Genomic DNA, 22,883 nt, shown 5'->3' with positions numbered 1-22,883 from the left:
TTCTGATGGAGCAGGTTTGATTGGGTCATAACGGGGTTGCAGTTGCGGCGGCGCAGAGGTAAGCAGGGTGTGAAGCCATGCGAGATTTCCCCTCCAAGCCTGTCCATACATTACCAGAGTGATGAAGGAGTCTGGGTAATGAGACAGGATGTTTGTACAGTCCTGCCATCCCAAGAGGCACCCTCCTCCTCCTCCTCCTCCTCCAGCACTCCTCCCACACTCAATCTACCTCCTGCTGAGCCCGTGGCCTGAACCTCTGACCCCTTCCACTCGCCAACAGTTGCCATATTTGCATTTCCAGTCCACTTAAAGACCGGGGGGGTGACGGAGGGAGCCCCCTCCTCTTCCTCTGCTAGTGCAGCAGGCCTCATTCTCATCCCAGTGACCCCCTGCCCAGGCCTACCAACCCGGACAGCAGTCTGGGGTTAATGCACCAAGCACTCCCATTGTCTCTGAATTAATGAAGTGCTCCCTGCCTGTCCCTTCTCATTCACTGGCAATGAGACAAATGACAAGTGGTAACGTTTTAAATGGCTATCGACACACACAGGGGCATAAAGTCACCAAGTCGCATCTCATGTTAGCTCAATGGCCGAGGCCCTGTAACGATGACGCCGGCTGCCGTCGATGCACTTTCGATGACCACTCTGGGATCAATTTAGATCCTAGCAGCAGCACACTCCACCCAGAAGGAGGTGTTTTATATTGAAATGGATGCTTCTCAGATGGAGGAGAACGAGTCAGAGCTTGTGAGTGTTTTCACCTCAGAAAATGGAAGGTGGGATTTGACGCTCCTAAAGAATGGCAAGGGAGACCTCTAGTGGAAGGCAGAGGTATCCATCCATCCAGGTTATTGTTGTTGATCTCAAGATTAGCATTTATTGTACCATGTAACACTTGACATTGCGAAGATGTCAGTTAGAATTCTTTATAACTGAATGAACATTGTTGCATCAGATCACATCAGGTCACTTAAAAGGTGTGAATCCAGGTGTGAAATCTTTATCACGTGTTATTCTCTCTTTCCTTGTCTATTTCTCCCTCCAGTCTGCTGTATGCCAACCAATCAAATCTACATGTATATTTGAAAAACAAATTAAGAAGTATACTGTAGTTGGACTTTTCTACTAATGAAAATAAATCAGACTCTTTTTACAGGATTTTTTTTTCAAACCACTTCAAAACATGCTCAAGAACACAACAATCACATCATAACTAATCCCAAACTAATAACTAAAATCATGTATTTTTTAAAATGATTAAAAAAAACAATGCTAATAGTGAAAGAGATGGAAGTGAGGGAAAATAGTAGAAGACACAAGGTTTCTAGAGTATTGATTTACATCAAAATGGAAACTGGGGTTAAAGGAGTGATCCCAGCAGCAGTAAGAGAGGATGGGAGAGAGATAGTGGTTCCTAATATAAAAAAAAAAAATCTGCTTTATAATCTCTCCAGTACCTTATCTTCTCAAAACAAGGGTAGCTCATTAAATCAGGCATCCAGTTTATATGGGAGGGTGCATGGCTGGATTTCCAATTCAAGACAATCAACTGTCTGGATTTTACAGCGGAGGAAGCCGGAGCATCTTTATGGAGAGTTTTGTGTCTTTTGGTGAAAGGATAGAGAGTGCAACGAGTGGACAAAAGTTGATTATTGAGCCCAGCAACAAAACATTTGTAACAATGAGGCTTTGTATCCATTCTAAACAAAATCAATATCTGATTTAATTTTCAGTTCAACTTAAATCCAATATATGTGATGTGTAAGTTTGAAATGAATGATTAAAACATTTTCCCACCATCACACAACACAGACCCAGCTCCTGTGGAAACGGAAACACTTTTTCCAACTAAACTATAAATCTTTAAGCATCTGAAAAGATGAGTTTTAGGGGATTTGAATTTCAAAAAATACTCAGAGACACAGCAAACATCCTCTCTATGTACAGATCTGGAATTGTTTTAATAATTCTTGTACACCAAAACCCAAAGACGCTTTCATGTACTAATGAAAGAAAATAAATCAGTTTTAGTTTCTGGAGTGTTGCTTAAGTGTCTGCCTGTTTCTACACCATCCTGCATCACTCACTCTGAGCTGGTGGATGTGTGGATGCAGTTCGGCGGTGTCAGCCACGCAGTCAGGCTCTGCAGCTGACAGCTTGTTACGGTGCATCACGCCATTGTAGGTGTGACCTTTATGACTGACCTCTGACTTGTTCCTGTCATTTGCAGTGCTGAGTATCCGCGGCGCCCAGGAGGAGGAGCCCCCGGATCCCCAGCTCATGCGGTTGGATAACATGCTGCTGGCAGAGGGCGTATCCGGTCCAGAGAAAGGTGGAGGTTCGGCGGCGGCGGCGGCTGCAGCGGCGGCCTCGGGAGGAGCGGGGGCGGACAACTCTGCAGAGCACTCCGACTACAGGGCCAAGCTGACCCAGATCAGACAGATCTACCACACGGAGCTCGAGAAGTACGAACAGGTGAGGACAGCAGACCGGCCTGCACATATGAACACTAGACGGCTCGTTTTTATTGAGCCATTGACTTATCCTGACAGACTGTAAAAGATATCCCAATCAGTCTGTGACTAACTCACATCTTACTATTACAATAACAATAATACTAATAGTAATAATGATAATATTTAAATAGTGCTTTCCAAGGTTACAAGCCTTCAGAGAGACATTAAAAGCACAAACACAGTTTGCAGAAATAACAGAAAATGAAAATCAGTCATTCATGAATGACAATATTCCTCAGATGAATGCAACTAAACTCTACTTGTGAGTAAATTTCATTTAGGTTAATTTTCATTTATGGACTTCAGCTAATTTCAAAGTACTGTGAGGCAGTTTACTGATGTTTGTCTCACCATATTGTTTCTGAAAATTCTCTACAATTAAAGCACACAGACAAAAAATGTCCCTCTCACCAGTAACAATATTAAGAGCTTACTCCACAGATTTAGTATTGCACTTCCTTAAAGCTGGTCTGGGTCAAGGCCCTACAATATCGGTGCCTACATTTCCCATAATGCAAGCGTGCATACTTTCTTTGCCCTTCCCCACCTAGTTAACGCTCAAGGCTTTCAAACTCCACACTCCTAGTTTAATGCATCATCTCCAAGCGTGAGCTGAGATAACCCTGATGACATCACTAGGGGCAAGGACTGCAACTAATGATTATTTATATAATTGGTTTATCTATTTTTTGATTAATCATTAATAATCGTTAAGTCTATAAGATGTCAGAGAATAGCAAAAGATGTCCATCACAATTTCCCAGAATTCAAGGTTGTCTTGTTGTAGAGTTGTTGGTGAATAACTTTCTGTCAATCAACTGATTGATTAATCAACCAGTAGTTTCAGCAGTAATAGGGTGCTGACTACTTTAGAAACATTAGAATAATAAAGTAAATAGTAACAGATCTTGATGCGCAAAATCTTTGGACTTCCCCTTTAATTTAGTGGATTTCACTTTAACATCGTTTTATGTTTCTTGGCTTTGTGGTCATCCGGTTTGGATACTTACTGTTTGTAATGAAAGTCGGGTATGTTAGAGCTGAAACAAATCTGTTAACAGTCAGTCAGTCGAGAAAGCTAAATCAGCAATGTCATTTTTCAGGAAAAAATACCAAACGTTGCTTAGTTCCAGCAGCTCATTTATGAGGATTTGCAGCTTTTGTTTGTTGGATTGTTGTTCAGACAAAACAAGATATTTGAAGATGCACCCAAGGCTTTTGGGAATTGTAATGCTCATTTTTCCTCATTTTTCTGACAGTTTTTAGACTAAATTATTCATTGATAGAAAACATATACTGCTAGTACTGATTTACATCTATTAGAAGCCACAGCGTCAGTGCAGGTAAGACTGACAGCCTCAGGTAAATATTAAATATTGTCGAATGTTTGACCAATTTAATTATTCATTATCTGACTTTTCCGCTCTACACTTGAACTTTTTCATCCAGTTTTAAGTCTTCAGTGAAGCAGGATCAGTCTTAAGATTTGGTTGCAACCCTTGTAGACTTGTTATGTTTCCTCAAAATATGTTGCTGTCAGTTAGACTTCCCTACAAAGCTTTCGATTGTGTGTTTCACCCCAGAATAGTCCAGCATATGCAGCATGTTGTGTGTGTCTGTGTGTGTATGCCAAGTATAGTCTTTAAAGCTGTTGAGGGGGGGGGGATGATTTCCTCTCATTGCCTTGATAACCGGTGCATTCATGACAATAGCATCCCTTTCAGATACATGTGAGTGAGACAGATGAACATGCAGATAGACAGACACAGACAAAGCCTGACACGGCCAAATCCAGAGAGAGATCGACAGGGAAGAGAAGAAATAAAGAAGAGGAGACAGTAAGAGACAGAGAGTCGGAGTGTAATATCGTGGCAGATTCACGCCTGGTGTCACATGGGGGGATGAATGAAACGTCGCGGCGTGTTCGTCTCTCAGGGTGGCTATGCTGTGAAAGTGCGTGTCTGAGAAGGGAACAGCTGTCATTGGTTCCTCTCAACACACTGCCATCACCACTTCTATTAAATATGAAATATATCAGCGCTTATATTCCCCCTTGGCTCTGTGAGAAAGCTTGCCCCAGAACTACATTAAGAAAAGAGCTGGATTCTCTCTCTCTCTTTTTTTTTTTTTTTTTTTTTTTTTTTTGATTTCCCTCGTCTGTGAATTCTAAACAGTGAATGTTATTGTGTGTGTGCAGATGTGTGTTACTGTAATGGGTCACACTGATGAATTAAGGTCTTATTCACAGTTATTTAACCTCAAGGCAAGTGTTTTGGTGCATTCTTTGATTCTTGTGTGTGTGTGTGTGCGTGCATGTGTGTGTGTGTGTGTGTGTGTTTGCTTTCTCCCTACAGGCGTGTAACGAGTTCACCACCCATGTGATGAACCTGTTGCGAGAGCAGTCACGCACACGGCCGATTTCGCCCAAAGAGATTGAGCGCATGGTGAGCATCATCCACCGCAAGTTCAGCTCCATCCAGATGCAGCTCAAGCAGAGCACCTGCGAGGCCGTCATGATCCTGCGCTCACGCTTCCTCGATGCCAGGTGTGTGTCCTTGTGTACACCGTGTGTGTGCGGGTCGTCTTTTCAAACCGTGCACACCATGCTCCGTGCTGCAAATAACATCCCGATTTAACAACACTGCAAATACCTCATCATGTGCTTTCTTCTCGGCCTCATATCCATATGAATGGCTGATGTAGGAGGCCTATCATACTATAAACATGCTGTAACACATGCTGTTTTGCTATTTACCACACACGTTGGGCTGGTTTGCATCTATGGATGCCATTTGGACCTGCATACCCAGCCACACCGGCCAATAAGAGTTCCCCGCTTGCTCCATAACGCTAACTGTTTCCCTTTTTTAATGTAATCGCTTGTTCCTTTTGATGCGTGCTTCGGATTTGCATACATTTCTCCAAGGATAAATCTCACTCAAACTCTGAGTTGGAGGCATAACATTTAAATGAGGCATGCACTCCCTTACAAAGCTCCCTATCTATTCTCTTGCAAATGATTGTGGCGGTGCAGCGAGGGGAAGGGGAAGGGAAAGGAAGAGGAAAGCTTTCACTGGTTGAGAGGCACTGCCATGCTCAGCTCCGCTGATTAATCTACTGGCTGCTGGAGCCCATGCTGTGCACATTTACATATTCTCAAGCAGGCTTTTGGAGTGCGGGACAGAGATTTTAGCACAAATCTCCTCACCGGTGGATACACGCAAAGAGATTTTACAGGGTTCCCCTCCAGCTTATGCAAAGCCCTCTTTAGATGTGGCACATGCAGACATGACCTGATAGGTGCAGGAGATGGAGGGTCAGTCAACTCATGGGCATCGGCACATGATATCTGCTTTGTGTGTGTGTGTGTGTGTGTGTGTGTGTGTGTGTGTGTGTGTGTGTGTGTGTGTGTGTGTGTGTGTGTTGGGGGGGGTTTCATATTTCATTTTTTCATATGCAAACCTTGAGAAGATTTATATTACTATTTCATGTTGGATCAATCTGGCCTTGTTTTTGTGCTGTTATGCATGGCACGCTGGGATATTGAGATTTTGCATGTATTATCTGTGTGTTTACTACTAAATACAGATATTCTGTATCTGTTTATGTTTATGTGTTTTGTATTTGTAAATATTAATAATATGGTTTACTTTAATGGGACACTGGGGTCAAAAGCCTTTTCTACAAGCGTAGGGATGGGTATTGTTTAAGTTTTGGTACTGACAGCAAAATAATGTTGTTTTCATTACCTTACTATAAGGTATATAAACTTGTTTTTCTATTTAAAAAGAAGCCAAACTTCTCTTTCTAAAAGCAGGCAGTTGCACAAGAACTTTGCCTAGACTTTGCACTCTTAAATTATAATTTGAAGAATAAGTTAACAAGATCAAGAATTTGACCAGATATTCAGTACCTGACAGTTTTCTTTACCCGATGCTGTGGACACATTTCTGTCATAACCAAACACTTATTGAGGCTCAATAGAGGTTTCAAAATTCAAAATCTAATTCATTCAGTTCATACTTCACATTTTACAGTCATTTTTACAGTTAAGGTTTTTCCAAATAGCTAATAAACCTTTTTTCAAACGTTGACACAGATTATGAATTGTTTTATTTCAACAACTAACAGCAGATATTGACTGAATTATTTTTGCCCTCTATGTGCTATTATTGGTCCTGCTAATGCTTTTTTGCAGTTGCTCATAAGCAGAGACTGTAGTGAAGCAGCTCTGGGCCAAACTGTTCTCCTGAGTCCTGACAAAACTGCAGTTAAATTGAAAGCTTCTGGTGAGGGCAGAGGTTTTCACTAAGGAAGGCATTCCTATCCAAACCAAGACCAGGGAAAGCTAAAGAGACCACATCATCTGAAGACCAGTATATCAAGCTAACATCTTGAATGCTAGGCTCCAGTCGGGTTGGATGATTAGAAAATTGCAGCTTTAACGACAGCAGCATTTTTCCAAACCACTTCTTCAACAACACAAGAGGCTGAAATGTTAGCCGGGCCAAACAGAAACAAAAGTTTCAGCTCAACATTAGATCTGACACTGTTATGCTAAAATAGTTGACATGTGCCAGCAAAATCATTTGGAATTCTCCAATAAAGCTTAGTGACTCAGATACTGTCAAGTAGCATCCTCACACATAATTCTCATCCTTTATTTCCTCAGTTTGAGATCCTGGAAGGCACTATAGGGTGCCTTGGCAACTAAAATTACTTTAAGAAGTATTTTATTTAAGTGCAATCAGCATTTTAAATTCAAAGACTGAGTCTCAAATATTGCTTTACATTATTATATTTTGTGTTTTAATGATTTGTGCTTTGTTTTAAGTATCTGGATCTGTATCTTTTATTACCGTCTATGATGTTTTTGTTACCATATTCTATATGTTACATGTCCTTGTGCTACTTTAATGTTTTGGTGAGTTTTTCCGCTCATGGACAATAAAATTGTATATATTCTACTCTATGCTATTAATGCAAAACTGCATAAAACATACCATCTAAAACAGTGATGAAAATGATTATCAGTGGGAACTGGGATGGTTGAATTTATTCTGGATTTGGTGACTTGTACAGGTTCAGCTATAGACAGAGTAAAAACAAGCCCTACTCGATCCTGCAAAGATCTTTTTAATCACTTCTAGTTTAGTGGAAGAGAATTCTTTTTTCTTTCTCTTAAAGCACCTATGAGCAGGATTAAAGCACCTATCAGCAGGATTTGAAAATGTCTGATTTTGGTGAGACACGGTGGTGGATAGAGATGCGTGTTTTAATGATTGACAAGAACTGGATTCTATTTCTGTTTTAACTTCTGATTCTCTTTTCGCAGACGGAAAAGGCGAAACTTCAATAAGCAGGCAACAGAGATCCTGAACGAGTATTTCTACTCACACCTCAGTAACCCTTATCCGAGTGAGGAAGCTAAAGAAGAGCTGGCAAAGAAGTGTGCCATCACAGTTGCCCAGGTACACCACAGATCACTGCCACCCCACACCACCTGTAGGAAAACTACTGTGCACAGAACCGTAAGCAGAACACGTTTTAAATCTGAACACGTGAAGCAGCTGCTGTGAGCGTCTTGGCAAGTAACCTAATAATACGTTTTGTGACTGTCATGAGTACAGACAGCTCTTCTAATCTTTTTGCAGTACCTTTCACTGAGACAACAAAGAACTCAAAGTCTAAATATGCCATGTCATAAGTTTGAAATCTTGTAAATTAAACCAGACAAAGATATTTTTGACCAATGACTCTTTGTTTCTACTGAAGAAACACAAGTTAAAGTCAACACTGCTGTCATATGTCTCATGTCATCATATAGTGAATCACATCTTCTTCTGGTACAATTACTTTTATGAACTGTAACACAAAAATGTACACAATGGATGGAATTTTAAACAGCTGTACTTTTGATTAGACCAATTTTTCAGCCAGGCCAATATTAGCACATTGCATCCATATCAGTATCAGTGTACTGTTATATGTCAGCCAATAAATCATCCTTCCCAGTACATTTCTTGGTTGCAGTTGTTAAAAACACAAATTGGAGGCAACCGTTTTATGGGTTCTGTAAAGAAAATTAATATTGGCAGATACATATCATTATCAGATTTTTTTAAACTTTCAAATATCAAGATCAGTATCAGCCCCGATAATCCTGTATCCGTCGGGCTATACTTAATAATTGATATTTGAATAGCATTTTTTCCTTTTCTTTGTTCTATATCATTATAAAGTTTTTTTGGATAGTCATCATACAAAGTTGAAAATCATTAGCTAAAACTTTGAGCTGTAGAAAAATGATTTCCGTTTGTCATTATTTTTGACGCCATTGACTATTGACAAAAAAAAAGGTAGAGAGGTTAATCACTTGTGAAAATAATAGTTAGTTTCATTCCTATCAGCCAGTAAATAGCAGGACCATCAGCTCTAGAAGATTAGCACTGCTGGCAGTTGCAGTGATGATTTATTATAAATCTTACAGTAACTAATTAAACATCTGAACATAGAGATGTTTGTGCCAGTGCTGCTGACAAGCAAAAACAGTAAAACATTTAGGCACCTTGTTTTTTTCCATCTTTGCATTCTAGCGCTCAAGTTGTTTCAATCCTGTGAGAATTGATAATAAGGAAAGCAATGACAACGCCAAGGTAAACAGCAGTTTGTGTGTTGAATCCATCATTTGGGAATGGATTGTTTTCTCAATTGGTTTCATTAATTTATACCAAATGATTTGAGGATGCATCTGGGCCTGATTGTGGAAGCTGCTCAGCGACTAAATGATTTGTAGAGTTTCCGTTTCTTGGTCATAACAAAGGAGAATGTTTACCTACTCTGTGTATTTGAAACTTTGCAGGATTGATTTGGTTTTCATTTTAATGTTGTTTATCATTAGCGCTGGGATTACCCCCCTGGCTTCATCTGGGAGTCCATTAGCAGTAATGGGTGTTAGCGGATGTTGACTGATTGGTGCGTGCGTGAGTTCTGATGATAGCTGCAGTCATGGTGACATAATGAGACTGTTATTGGCAATCATTCCATTCTGGCACTAATGTGGATTCACAGCAGCAGTCTAAGTAGCCCCTACCTCTGACAGAGGCTCTCTGCAGTGTTACACATGCCATTAAAGCCATGCAAGCTAAACACTACCCTGTTTCCTCTGAATGCTTGCCCTTAAATGTGGAGAGGCTCTGTTCAGTGTGTTGAGATTTCATGAGAAATAAACTACATTCTCTTGCTTGTCTGCATAGGTTTCCAACTGGTTTGGGAATAAAAGAATCAGATACAAGAAAAACATTGGTAAGTTCCAAGAAGAAGCCAACATGTACGCTGCGAGAACTGCCGTGAATGCGGCTAATGCATCCTCACATGGAAGCCAAGCAAATTCACCCTCAACTCCAAACTCTGCAGGTGAGACAGGAAGTCCCTGGCTCTGCTCAGCTATTAGACATGTAACTCCTCTCTGTGCATTACTACAATTCAGCAACTATTGCGCTATATCAAATTGAGGCTATTTCAATGCTGGTGCTTGTGATTTGTAAGGAATAAAAGAAGTAGGATTTTTAAAAAAGGCAGCTCTTCTATAAGGAACATGCCAATCACCTGGTAATGCACCATTATTATATTGAGCAGGTTCACACTTCTTCTCCTTAACAAGTATAACAACCCCTTTAGAGCAAAGCTGTGTCAGAGATTAGCCAACCTGAGCCCCATGCCAAGTCTCCCTATGCTTACTGTCCCTTTGTCTTCTTCTCAATTAATCATATTCTTCATGTATGTTTATTTACTCTGTATTCATCATGTTGTGCTGCACTGACATTCAAAGGAAAAATCTGGTGATATTCTGTATTTTTCTTATTGTCAACAAATCACATAAAAAACGAAACCAACATGAATTTATCTAATAAATATTGACTGCCCAGCCAGAGCCGGATATATCCTCTGTGCCAAAGAGCTCCATTGTTGTCCAATAACTATCAAGAACACATCAAGTCAGTCCTACATAAATAGGCTACTCATTAGCTCATCAAGTCTGTACTAATAGTCACCCAAATATGCACTACTTTCTTCTCTCTGGGTGAACTACTACAGTGCCCAACTGTATTACTGAAATTACTTAACCTTTTTAAAAATGAAAACATATTTACGACCCAAGATTTCCATCTTTAGTATCAGGGCTACTAACAAGGCAGAGAGGGGATTAAGTACTAAAAGACAGACTGACATGTTGTATATTTTGGTCTTTTTATGAGATTTGTTAACAATGAAAATAAAAATATAGAATAATGCCAGCCTTATCTTTTAAAGCAACTGTCCAATATTTTGAGAAATTCATGTATTTGCAGTCTTACCAGGAGTCAGATCGTGAAACACTTTTAGCCTAGCATAGAACAAGTATGGGAAGCAGATGCAAACAAGCTTAGATCTATAAAAAGTGAAAAAACATACCCTTCAACCACCCCAAAGCTATCTTAAATGCTTCTTGTATACTTTTTTTTACCAAGTAGTCACAAAGTAAAGACAGTTTGAAAGTTTTGTTGGAAAATGTATTTTCTCATTTGACCCAGGCTAGGCTAGCAGTTTCCCCTGCTTCCAGTGCCAGTAATAAACTAGACTAAACACATCCTGAGCCCAAGTGTGGTCAATTCTTAGATTAAATTATATTGATAATTTGACTCTGGAAAAGATTACAAACAAGTGAATTTTTCATGATGTTGGACTGCTTTTTCAATCATTTTTTCTGCTTTTAGCTTTAGCCACAAATAATCTCTTTAGAGCACTAATATTGAACTAGCAAATAACTTGCCTCTTTATATATTTGATGGTAAAAACTTATACGTGACACATATACCTCTTATGTCAGGTTACAGCTGTAGTTCTTCTATCATCACTTGTCAGCTAGTTTCCTCTTGGCTCCGCTCCTCTAATCTAACAGAGCCTGTCTGGCTGCTAGCTAACCTCTGCATGGAGCTCCTCCAGGCTGCTCCCTGGATGGGCCGACTTGCTTGCCCTGCTTGCTCTCTGTCTCTCTGTGATTCGACTGCTCCCTCTCTCCTTTCAGGTTCTGGTGGCTCTTTTAACATGTCAAACTCCGGGGACTTGTTCATGAGCGTGCAGTCTCTCAATGGGGACTCGTACCAGGGGGCTCAGGTGGGAGCCAACGTGCAGTCACAGGTAGGGCCCCAGGCAGTGCAGAAGAGATTATACAGTGGCAGACCCACCTCACTTACCAATAGGCCATTCCTGTGGCAGATATTTTGACAGGTCACAGTAGGACAAGCACAGGTGTATATAAGAAAATTAATGATGGCTGAATTCCATATAGCTGCTTCAGTTTCAGGGTCATGGTATTTTGCATTACTGTCACACTGTCATGACCGTCGGGGACACTTGAATTGAACAGAGCTATCATTAATGTCATTAGTAACACCTGAGTTCTTCCTACTACGATAAAACAAAATGCTGTGAAAACGCCTATAGACCTTCTCCATTGCAGACATTTGACTTGTCATACACAGGTGTAGCTAATAACATTAATTAGACTAATGCAGCATTCACGCTCACGTCAGACCGTAATTACGAGCAGCTGAGTGAGCTGACTGATCATGTCACCACCGTCACTGACAGTCACTGACAGTTACGTTTACATTTTGTCATTTGGCAGACTATCAGTTACATCAAAATTAAATCTGATATTGACTCTAATTAAGTTGATTCAGCTAATTAAAAAGGAGCTAAACAAGGGTTCTGGCTTCACTTCTAACAAACCGCCATAAATGTATCGCACTAATTTAGCTAATTCAGGCTATTTTCTGGGACTAGCAAGGCTAGCAATGGGGATAACCATTTAATGCATGAATGCTCCCAAGTCAAAACAGGAAGTTTCCCTGTTTTTCCGTCTTTCCAGTGTTACGTGAATGTAGCATTAGTCATATTTTCTTGATTTCAGCTTTGACATGATGTTTTTGCCAGATGAATATGACTGTTTTTCTTTTCTATCCTGTCAATGTGTCCATTGTACACTTCATTTTGCTTTTTATCTTGCCAAGGTAATTCTTGCTGTGAAAGCACTTTTGACTGTTTGTTTTTCCCACATGAAACCGATTCATTCAACTTTAATTCCAATACATATGTTTCAGTTGAGTCTTTGTCTTTTCTATGTCCATGTATGTGGGATGTGTGTGTGTGGGGGGGGGGGGGACCTACATATAACAGTCATCATTAATGTTATTAGTCACACCTGTGCTTTTCCTGCTGTGGCAAGTCAGAATGTGTGCTGTGAACAATGTTTATTCAGACTTGTACTGGGCCAATACCGAGCTTCTTTATTGTTGGCTCTCACAGATTCTCAAGGACAGAGTATTTGTCATGATGTGTTTACCATGAAAATAGTTTTAGCTCTACTAGCAGAAAGCAAAAGTTTTTATCCCAAATTTCCTTTTGGTTTTTTTTTTGATTGGATCTTGTTGTCTCCAAGGATATACTTGTAGCAGTGTACTCTTGTCTCCCTTGTTGTACTGTCATCCCTTTCTCTTTTCTCTTGTGCTTCTCTTGTGTTGACTCTGACCTTGCTTTGTTTGTTTCTGAATGTTTCAGGTGGATACCCTTCGCCATGTTATCAGTCAGACAGGCGGGTACAGTGAAGGACTCACAGCCAACCAGATGTACAGTCCGCAGGGCATCAATGTAAGCATTCTTTTTTTTTTACTTTCTTCCCCTACCAATTATTTTAAAGCCATAGGGCTCAGAATGCCACTTAGTAGGACTTGTCTCCGCTCCATGGTCACCTAGTTGATTGCTTCTGTATTGCTCGCGCCATGGGCAGCGCGCTGCCCGGTGTACGCAGGCATGGGGCTGGCCACACACATGCAGAGCCGCCGTCTGAGCCTGTCATGTTCCATCAGGTCCAGCGTAGCACCTGCAGCCACACATGGTCAGCCGTGAGCGAACTGCACAAACAGGTGAGGTGACACCTCCTGCACTGGACTTCAAATCCCTCTGACCACCTGACCTGCGATTAGCAGCCCTGGGGCCAGAAGCTCCCGTTAAAGCCTCCCAGGAGACAGTGCTGCTGTCCCACTAAAAATAATACCTCACGCCGCTGGAAACAACTGCTCATGTGCCGTAGGGGTGCGTTCCCCTCATGTTTGTCTTATTTTGCAGCAGAGTTCGGGTATAGAAGTGGGGGCTGTGGTGGGGGGGTTGGGGGTTTGCTAGCTGGCGGCTGCGAACAGTAGGGAAATTCACAGCGACAAGCCGTGTCGTAAAGGGGAAAATCGATAAGACAGACACAAGGAGAGCAGAGTGTGGACTTGGGACAGCAATCCAAGCGCATTGCTCAGATCATGTTCCTGCCACACTAATGGCCTTGACAGCGAGCCGCGCTGAGAGGACGAGGACAGTCACAGCCGCGGCTGGGTTCCTCCGCTGTCGTCGTCGTGCCTCAGTGGCCATATGATAATCAGATGAAAGGTCCCCCGTATAAAAACATGTATGTGTATTCAAATAGGCTTCCTGGCTGCTCCGAGCGCATCCCAAAGCCAGCTGTGCTAACCCTGAGAGGCCGCTAACGTATGCAGGCCCTGTTCTTTCTCAGTCCTTTGACCTCACAGATACGGTTCTCCTTGGACGCCTGCTTGCTCTACCACATCTTACACTGCCACAATATGCTGTGTTATTCACTTTTATACCCTGTAAAGAAGCCCTGCAATGCATAATGTAAGAGCGGGATATCTGTCTGCCAAGCTGTTTTCCTGTGATTTATGTAGCTAAGGCTAGTAAGTTAGTGAGTTTGGCCCCTTTTTTATATAATGTACTCTGTAGTTTTGTTTTCTGTAATATTTTTGCAAGTAGCCATATTTATTGTCAAAGCTGTTGATCTTATATATTTTTCACCAGTGTAGAATATATTACATCAGGGTCTCTCAAACTTTTCTGGCATGTCTTCCCATTTTAGGTTCCAAAATTTGGAGCATAAATGAGCTCCAAATTGACATAAATTATTTTTTAAATCAAAAACATACCAAAATAAAATGCAACTCCATACAAGGTTTCAACACCAAAAGGCAGAAATTCTGTGCTACACATTTGTTAATTCAATATATTAACACCCCTGTATCCAGAACAACAGTTTTACAGACATCTGAAGACAGATGTTATGAATGAAGAGTGGAACAAATGATGAGAGAGTTAAGGGAAACATTCCATCTTAAAAAAAAAAACAGACTGAATAATGACTGAGGAGATACATAATGCATGCTGTGAATGATTACAGCTGTAATTACAATTCTGAAACAGGCAGAGCGTCACCAAAGTCAGACATTCTACAATCTGGCCCCTCCACTTTTGATTACACACTACCCTCTGCCGCCTTAAATAACAGGCTTTGAAATGAAAGGCTGTCGAGGACCATTTCCAGTTTTTCTGATGGCTTTAAATTTACTATTAATATCCTAAATGCTCTTTAACAGGCCTGTCTCTGCCACTGGAAAAGACCTCCATAGCTCTTATTGTATGTTAATTCTAGCTGTCAGCGTCATAATTAGTGCACATGACATTGATTGTACTTGTTTTGTTACAGAGGTCTTTTCATACAATCTACATATTATTCATATTATTTAAATGACAGTGACAGGCATTTATTACAAGGCAAAATCTTGATTTTTCTTCTGCATTTTCTTTATATGAATTTGAGTATGCAGTGTATGAGGGCTAGAGACTATAATTCACTCTATTTCTGCTTGGTTGAAAACATGATTATATATATTTTTATGTCAGTCCTATTGTGAAATGTTAGCTGTAATTTGGGCCAGGTTGATTTTACCCCAATCCATGAGGCAATTTAGCTTAAGGCTGTGTAACTGAAAGTATCCCAGCATTCCCTGCTGCATTCATACACTACCTTGCCCTCAGGACTCCCATTCGTTGTTTGTTTTACCCAGCTGAGTTGTAAGTAACTAACTCCCCCTCCTGTTTCTGTCTGTTTTATATTCTCTCAGGCAAACGGTGGCTGGCAGGATGCTCCGACCCCCTCATCAGTGACTTCACCCACAGAAGGACCCGGAAGCGTTCACTCTGACACATCCAACTGATCCTCCCCTACCCCCCTCCGTCCTCTCTGCTCTCCAACTTCCTCCAACGCTGCACCCTCATATCTCCAAAAACTTAACCCTTTTGACCCCATCAGGACTTGATGTGACGTACTGTACAGTATGGAGTCACACTGGGGGACACACAGTTGGGGTCTGGGATGACGTCATCACCATTACAGACAAAAAATATTTCACTCTGGACCACCGCGGCACCGTTAGCAGCCTACGTAGGGGACTCATATTCACACTTCACAGTTTGTACAGTTTCCACTTGATGTCCATGTTGCCTCTTTGTATTTCTCTTACATCATATATACCACAGTAGGCACACAGTTAGCAGCATATTGCCCCACGTCTTGTAAATTGAAAAGCTTTCACACTACCTCTATTCGAAATAACAACAGAGCAAACAACATTTCAAATGCTTCGGTTTTACAAATTTTTATAATTATATGAATTTTACTGTACACCACCCCTGTCATTTACAGTATGCCTGTCTTTATTACTGTGCTCACAGATTTTTCTTTTTGTTTATCTATAGTGCCAAAGTTCAGCCCTGGAGGTGAATTTTGATAACATTTTTATGTCGTGTCCTTACATTTTTCATGCCATACTTCGTGAGGTATTATTATGTTAGTCCAGTCTTGTTAATCAGTTAATATCCAGTATCCAGCCTCAATTTATATAGTTTGTACTCAGAACTTCTACAACAGACAGTGACATATAAGGCATTTTATATTTTATTGCCAGAGTAGTATGTTTTCTGCTCATATGCAGTAGAATAATGCAGAGAATTTACCATTTTTTAAGTGAGCAATTGACAAATTGAGTGTAACATACAAAGGGATGAGGTTAGATCATTTTTCTCTTCTCAAGGTAATGTTGGTTGCATCCACAATATTCAAAGAAGGCTGAAAAATTGACCTGAAACACTAAATCAATGACAACATTAGCGGCAATTATGGCACGTCGATATGTATTAAAGCACAATAACACCTAATGATTGAAGTCAAAGGGTAACATTTGTAAATGTCGAAGAGAAAACCATACAGAGGAAATGTAAGATTTAACTATAGTAGTCATATATGGAAGAAAGAGTGTACATACAGTACATTGTCAGTCGTCGTCAGCGTGTATCAGTGAGATCAATATAGCCAAATACTGCTGGTAACCAAATCCAAAACAAAAAAATTGCAATCCTGATTTCAAGGCACCACTTTGTTGGGATTTAACACATTGCATGTCTTTTCTCTGAATTCACATTCACTTCTCTTGTATGGAATTATATTCGTGTCACAATCCTGAGAGATGAGACATTGTGAGCTTAGAACAGATTTTTGTTTGCTCAAATTTAATTATTCTTTGTGCGGTAATAATTTCACAACAATATATAATTTATGCAGGTGCGTCTTAAATTGTCCCATCACCTGCTCAGAATTGAGGCACTTATATAACTCCATATGCATTCAATGCTGAAAAAACATGAGGTTACTTATCCCGTAACCCCTGTTCTCTGATAACATGAGTGAGGATGTTTGAAAAACATCGACAGTGTTCATATTTTCAGTATCCAAGGGTCCCTTCACTTTTTATTTTGTTTTAAAATGACACCGCGAACACAACATACATCTACTACAAACCAATCCAAAATGTGAAACTAGATTTGTGACCTTTGTTGTATGTACAGTATATTATGTGGTCTAACATGTATACATGATTACAATAGTCCTCACGAGATATCAGCATTTACATACTTTGATACCAAAAAAATGGCAGAATTTTTATCCTCTACATTGGGATCAGCTTTATCAACCTTTTTGTTTTTCCTCTTTTCGTAGGATTTTATTATCTACGGTACTAGTGAGCATCTCACAGAGCTCTAGTACTCTGTATTCAAAGCCAAAAAAAATGCAGTTGGAATACAGTCGTGTTTATATGAATCAAAATGGAAACAAATACCCCGATGGCACACAAATCCAGATGATGTTTGGATATATTTTTATGCCTCCATTTTGTGAATAATTCATCTTTTTTTGTTTTCATTCAATATTATTTTGCTTCGCTACAGGACTATGTTTCTTTTTTTTATGCTACCATTATATGTGAATTAGCCCAAGAATGCTCTATATACAGTATGTAGATATGCACTTTTACTTCTTTTGCATCTTTCAATTTGGCCAGTAGCCATTTTAACGCAGCCTGATGGAGTTCAAAATGGATTTATGGTGAAATCCTTCATATTTTATACTATTACCAACCGACACAAGCCTGCCTCCAAGATGGCTACTGTCCAAGTGAAGGTGACGTGAAAAGTTAGTGTTAACATTGCCCTCTGGCATTGTCTTTAGCTTAACTTAACCCTTAAAAAACAAGAGAACAGAATCCAACCCCGAGATCCCAACAAATAACAAAATAGTTCATCACAGCCTGGAAACCACTGGTGTTTTTGAACAGTTGTCAGTGTGTTTGTATTTATCACACATGTATGGAATTATGGATGTTTGGAGCCACAATGTGGAGGTCAACCCCGGTGTGATTACACCAGACAAACTCATCTGGATCATTCAGAACGGCTCCTCCTCGTCTCACCTGCTCAGTATTGCAGTCGAGGGGCCGAGCGCCATTGAAGTGATACACAGAACCTGCCTCAGTCGTGTCTTCTGAAGTCATTGGAGTGAATTGACAGCACCGGCCATGCAAGGCAAACACAAGGATTGTTTTTGCACCCCTCAAAAAGAAAGGCTTAACTCTACTTTTCACATTGCCTGTCAAATATTATCGAAGCTTCATGTAATGATGCTTTTAGTTTTTGAATATAAAAGGAAAAGAGACATGAAAAGAAAATGAACAATTTGTAAAACATAAAATGTTTTATTTGTTGCATGTCTTTTTGTTCTTCAATAAAATAACGTACTGCAGTGTTTTGAATGTTAACTTCTTTTTTATAAGGATTTCAGAGTGAAATCGTGGAGCCTTTTTCTTGACAGGTTTTAACTTTTAAGATCTCTGCGTATGTAAAAAGGTATCAAATGGAAAACTATTGTCTTTTTAATTACAATTCAAAACCTGTTTTCTGTGGAGAAAAATAGCTGAAAGGTGTAGGTTTTATGGTCTCTTAATTTGTACTGGCAATGCGTATCCCAAATAAATAGTTTCTTTTGTTGCATAAATTGCAGTTTTGTCGTTTTTCATGTGCTGTTTGTACATTTTTCAAATTTCAAATTTATTGCTGAATTTCAGCACAAACTTGTTTGCGGTTTCTCCTCTAGACTTTTGTAACAGGGTCAGGGTCAGGAGTCACTGTAGGACACAAGTTTACACGTTGTAAACTTGTCAGTCCAACACCTCTGGATAACATTGCACGTCTCACTTCCAACTATGCTGCGGCACGCAGGCATTTTATCACCACTAACATAGCGCCGGAGCTCGGCCGAGCTGCTGAGGGTGTGAAGGGGACATTTTCACAGTTTTCGAAGTGAGTGAAGGCTGTGTGCTCCCGGCAGACAGCCGCCTCCTCCCCTCTGCACACCCTTCCCCACACCCAGCGCTCCCTCCGAGGCATGGTTAATGTGCATTCCCTGAAAGAGGCGGAATCCACACTTATCTCTCTCCTCCAGATAAACCAGACAGGATGTCTGATTCTGCTCCTCCAATTCATACGTCCTTGGAAAAAAAATTTGAAAAGAGGAGGGACGTGGTTGAAACATTAACTTGTGGATTAGCAAGAGGTTCCCAGGAGCATCCAAAATCAGAAAGCGTGACAGAGACTGTGGGAGTGACATATGCAAACATGATCAAGTGTAATTACATGGAGGAGCCTCCTTGTTTCTATCAAAGGGTTTCTTTTAGCCACTGTTTGAGGAATGAAAGGCAAGAAGTGCTGGACGTGCATAATTTATTCATATGCTCCCACAAACTAAAAGGCATTGTGAGGCTGATTTAGTCATTACATGGTGAAAAGGTGTAAATCCCATTCTGAGTAAAATCAGTGTACATTCCTTTGAATTTCTGATTCCTAAACAAATAGGCTAGATAACATGCTACACCGTGACAAATGCAATGTTGGTTTTTAAGAGGAGAACACTGATCATTATCCATTTTACATGGTGAAAAAAATGCTAATCCAATCAGGAGCAGAATCAGGACTTAGTGAGGTCTCTCATCCATTAACAAATACCTTGGCAGAAAGAAAGAATAATAAATAAAATGTATCCCAAGGAAAGCAGAATCTTTCCTGTCTTTCCTGATATTTTGTTATAACTCGTTAAATCTAAAATTCTAAATACTGACTTGTATTCATTGAATCAGTTCCCAGGTGTTAATATTTTTTATTTAAAAGTGAAGGCCTTTCCCAGAAAGAACTGATTTGCAAAAGACGGATGAAAAGTTTCTTAGACGTCTAGCTTTAATAAAGCTGTTGTGATTTAAAGCATTTCTATGACCATGTTTCAACATAGTCATAAGCCATCACCTAGGTGTACATGTGTGACATTTTGGAGACATTTTGATATGTCACAGTCAAAAAAGCACAGGTGTAAATAATATAATGATGATGGTTGAATTCCATTTAGCTGCTTCAGTTTCAGGGTCGCTGGATGCTGGATCACTGTCACACTGTAATTACTTACTGGGACACTTGAATAGAACAGAGCCATTGTTAATGTTATTAGTAACACCTGTGCTTTTCATATATGACAAGTCTAAATTTCTGCTGTGAAAAAGGCCTAATGTCAATCAGGGCAATAGCTACCACTGAGGACACTGCAGTCATGTCCTCTGTAATACTGCTGGTCATGTGGGAGATTAGTGGCTTGGAAAATATGGACTCCTGTACATAATTCTTGTCTTGTTCATGTTCCTCTCTGTCTTTTTCCCTGCTTTTTCATAAAAGCACAATACCTTTAATATATCAGTTGTATTATGCTTACATATACAGTTTGTAGTCTTAAAGCTGCTATAATCAATATTTTCATATTAACAATGGATCAAATGACTGGATATAGTGATGAAGCCATAAAGTATCATCACCCAACTGTGCTTCTCTTAAGCTCTCAGGAAGTTTTAACGTCTTTCAGCTCATTGAAGTTGGTGGATTTGGTGGAAACGACTTAGATTCATTGGTTGAACAGACCTGATGCCAAAAGAATGCTAATGTTGCTGTAAGTGTCTGCTAGACACGTAAATAGGCAACTGTTTGCTAAAACGATCACCAAATCAACTTTATAAATATGTCAGTGTTGTGTTGTTTCCATAACTGCCAACTGGCCAAAAAATCAGCTAATGCAATTTTAAACACATTTGTGTGTAACTGAAATAACCACAAACTAACTTGACGGGGAGATGCGGAGGAAGGGAAATGCGGGGCCTCCAGCTATTTTTGCCCATAGGCCCCATAGTGGATTAATCTAGCCCTGTGGTAGGTGAACAATTTGGTACAGCTCCAAATGGCACTACGTATTTTCTTATGGAACAGAAAAATAACCTTTTCTGACTTGTTAAACCATGAGAAAAAATATTACTATCATTTCTGCTCTTCCTTCATATTGGTGCTTCCAAATTAAAAAATATCAAACTGGCTACACACAAAAAATAGATTTTTTAATTTTAGATTTGTAAAATGTTTGATTCCCAAAAGGAAATAAAATAACTGTTCTGGAAAAAAATGCAAAAGTAGTCACACACAGGTCTTTGAAGTCTAATTCACATCTCTGTACTCTACTGCTAAAACCTTCCTCACTCTGATGTGAGGGGGGGGGGGGGGGGGGGGGGGGGGGGGGGGAATAAAAGCATAGCAGTAATATGTAAGACAAAAGCACAAATGTCTACTGTGAACTTATCCTCAGTGGTTTCATACATCGGAGCCTTCTCATCATTGGGGTTTCATATCAGTCATCCTCAACCAGATCTCAGTGCATGTGGCACACACAGTATAGAGCTCAGGGCTCGCATTATATCAATGACAATAACGAGGCTCATAAAAACACTGGCCTTATTCACAATGCATAATGTGCATCAGTTACATCGATGCCTGCCAGCGTGATACACACACACACCAAAGCCACACACATGTGCCTGAGGGAAGGGCTACTGAAGCAGACAGATGCAAGGTCTGAGGTCTGAGGGCACAATATAATGGAGAGAGGCTTTGTCTCAAGGAAACCCTCTGCATTAATATGATGGAACAAGTCTTCTTCTCCAATGATAGATCTCAAATGAATCACGTTGCTCACAAAATAACTCCAAAAACCAAAAAAGGTTCTGCAGGAATAGGGTCAAGTAATTAGTGACTGTGGGTGTGTTCCAGTCAGTGGTGCAGATTTCAGATTTGGAAACAGTTCAGTTTGGCAGTGACTTGCCGCTGGAAAGCCTCAGTCTTGAATTGCCTATGCCACCCACAGATCTTTAATGAATTCCTCTGATCCCAACTTTCATAAAGAAGACATTTGGAAAAGATTTCACAGATCAGTATGCGTCATCATAGCCTTTCAAGTTATTTCAACCGTGGAACATTTGAATTAGAATCTGCAGTATATTTGAGCGTTTGGGGTGTGGGAGTTTAAGGCTATAAAGGGTTTCTTTATATTTGCCTAAAGCTTCCATAATGAGCAAGATATGGACCTTATCATGTTCTTCAATTATTGGGGGGGGGGACCTTTAAATCTGTGCCAGGAGATGCTCTTATTAAAGAAATGAGGAAGTTATCTCTCCAAAACATGAATCAAAAATGAAAGAAAAAAATATTTTTGCAGTGATGATCAAGGACATTCAGATACAGTGCCATTGCAATAATTGTCGCACTCACATCCAAGAACAGAAGTTGGATCGTTCAAGTCGATTCTCATGTAACTGTCAGTTAATTTGTTTGGGTTTGTGTCTGTGTTTTCATCTTTTTTTAAGTGTTTTCCCTGCACTTCTGGACATAAAGTTATTTGACATGTTTGGTCACTGTAGTGTGTTTCTTTGGAGGGAAATCCTGTCTTTTCACAAGATAGCAATGCTGATTATGCTGTCACGATGGATTTATGTCTAGTAAAAAAAACTCCCCAGTTACCCCTGCTCTGTGTACCCTGCTATATACTGTATATTGTAATTTAGGAGGCAGCTGTCATATTGAGTTTTGCCATTATCCACTATGTAACAGCGTGGCTCAGAGTCAGTCTGAATGCACTGGATGTGACTACACCCTCCATCTCTTTCTGTTTCACACATACACTCGACATTGATTCATGAATTAAAATCAATATTCAAATTAACGGTCCAAACAGAAG

General features: G+C 40.1%; 1 protein-coding gene across 3 annotated transcripts in view; it reads left to right on the top strand.

Annotated features, from left to right (window-relative positions):
• The window catches only part of LOC121900498 (pre-B-cell leukemia transcription factor 1), a 65,516-nt gene extending 46,983 nt beyond the window's left edge, over nt 1-18,533 (top strand). The window contains exons 3-9 of one of the 3 annotated variants that reach the window (XM_042416899.1): nt 2,233-2,477; nt 4,873-5,063; nt 7,854-7,989; nt 9,775-9,823; nt 11,586-11,698; nt 13,121-13,210; nt 15,523-18,533. In XM_042416899.1, coding sequence (XP_042272833.1) covers nt 2,233-2,477; nt 4,873-5,063; nt 7,854-7,989; nt 9,775-9,823; nt 11,586-11,698; nt 13,121-13,210; nt 15,523-15,615 — 917 coding nt within the window. In that variant the 3' untranslated portion in view covers nt 15,616-18,533. Of the gene's footprint in view, nt 1-2,232; nt 2,478-4,872; nt 5,064-7,853; nt 7,990-9,774; nt 9,935-11,585; nt 11,699-13,120; nt 13,211-15,522 lie in introns of all 3 variants that reach the window. The other 2 variants (XM_042416898.1, XM_042416900.1) reach the window with 2 other exon arrangements.
• Nucleotides 18,534-22,883: the final 4,350 nt, after the last annotated feature.

The sequence above is a fragment of the Thunnus maccoyii genome, chromosome 7, assembly GCF_910596095.1.
Source record: "Thunnus maccoyii chromosome 7, fThuMac1.1, whole genome shotgun sequence".
Taxonomy (NCBI): Eukaryota; Metazoa; Chordata; class Actinopteri; order Scombriformes; family Scombridae; genus Thunnus; species Thunnus maccoyii.
This window is presented reverse-complemented; position numbering and strand designations above follow the sequence as displayed.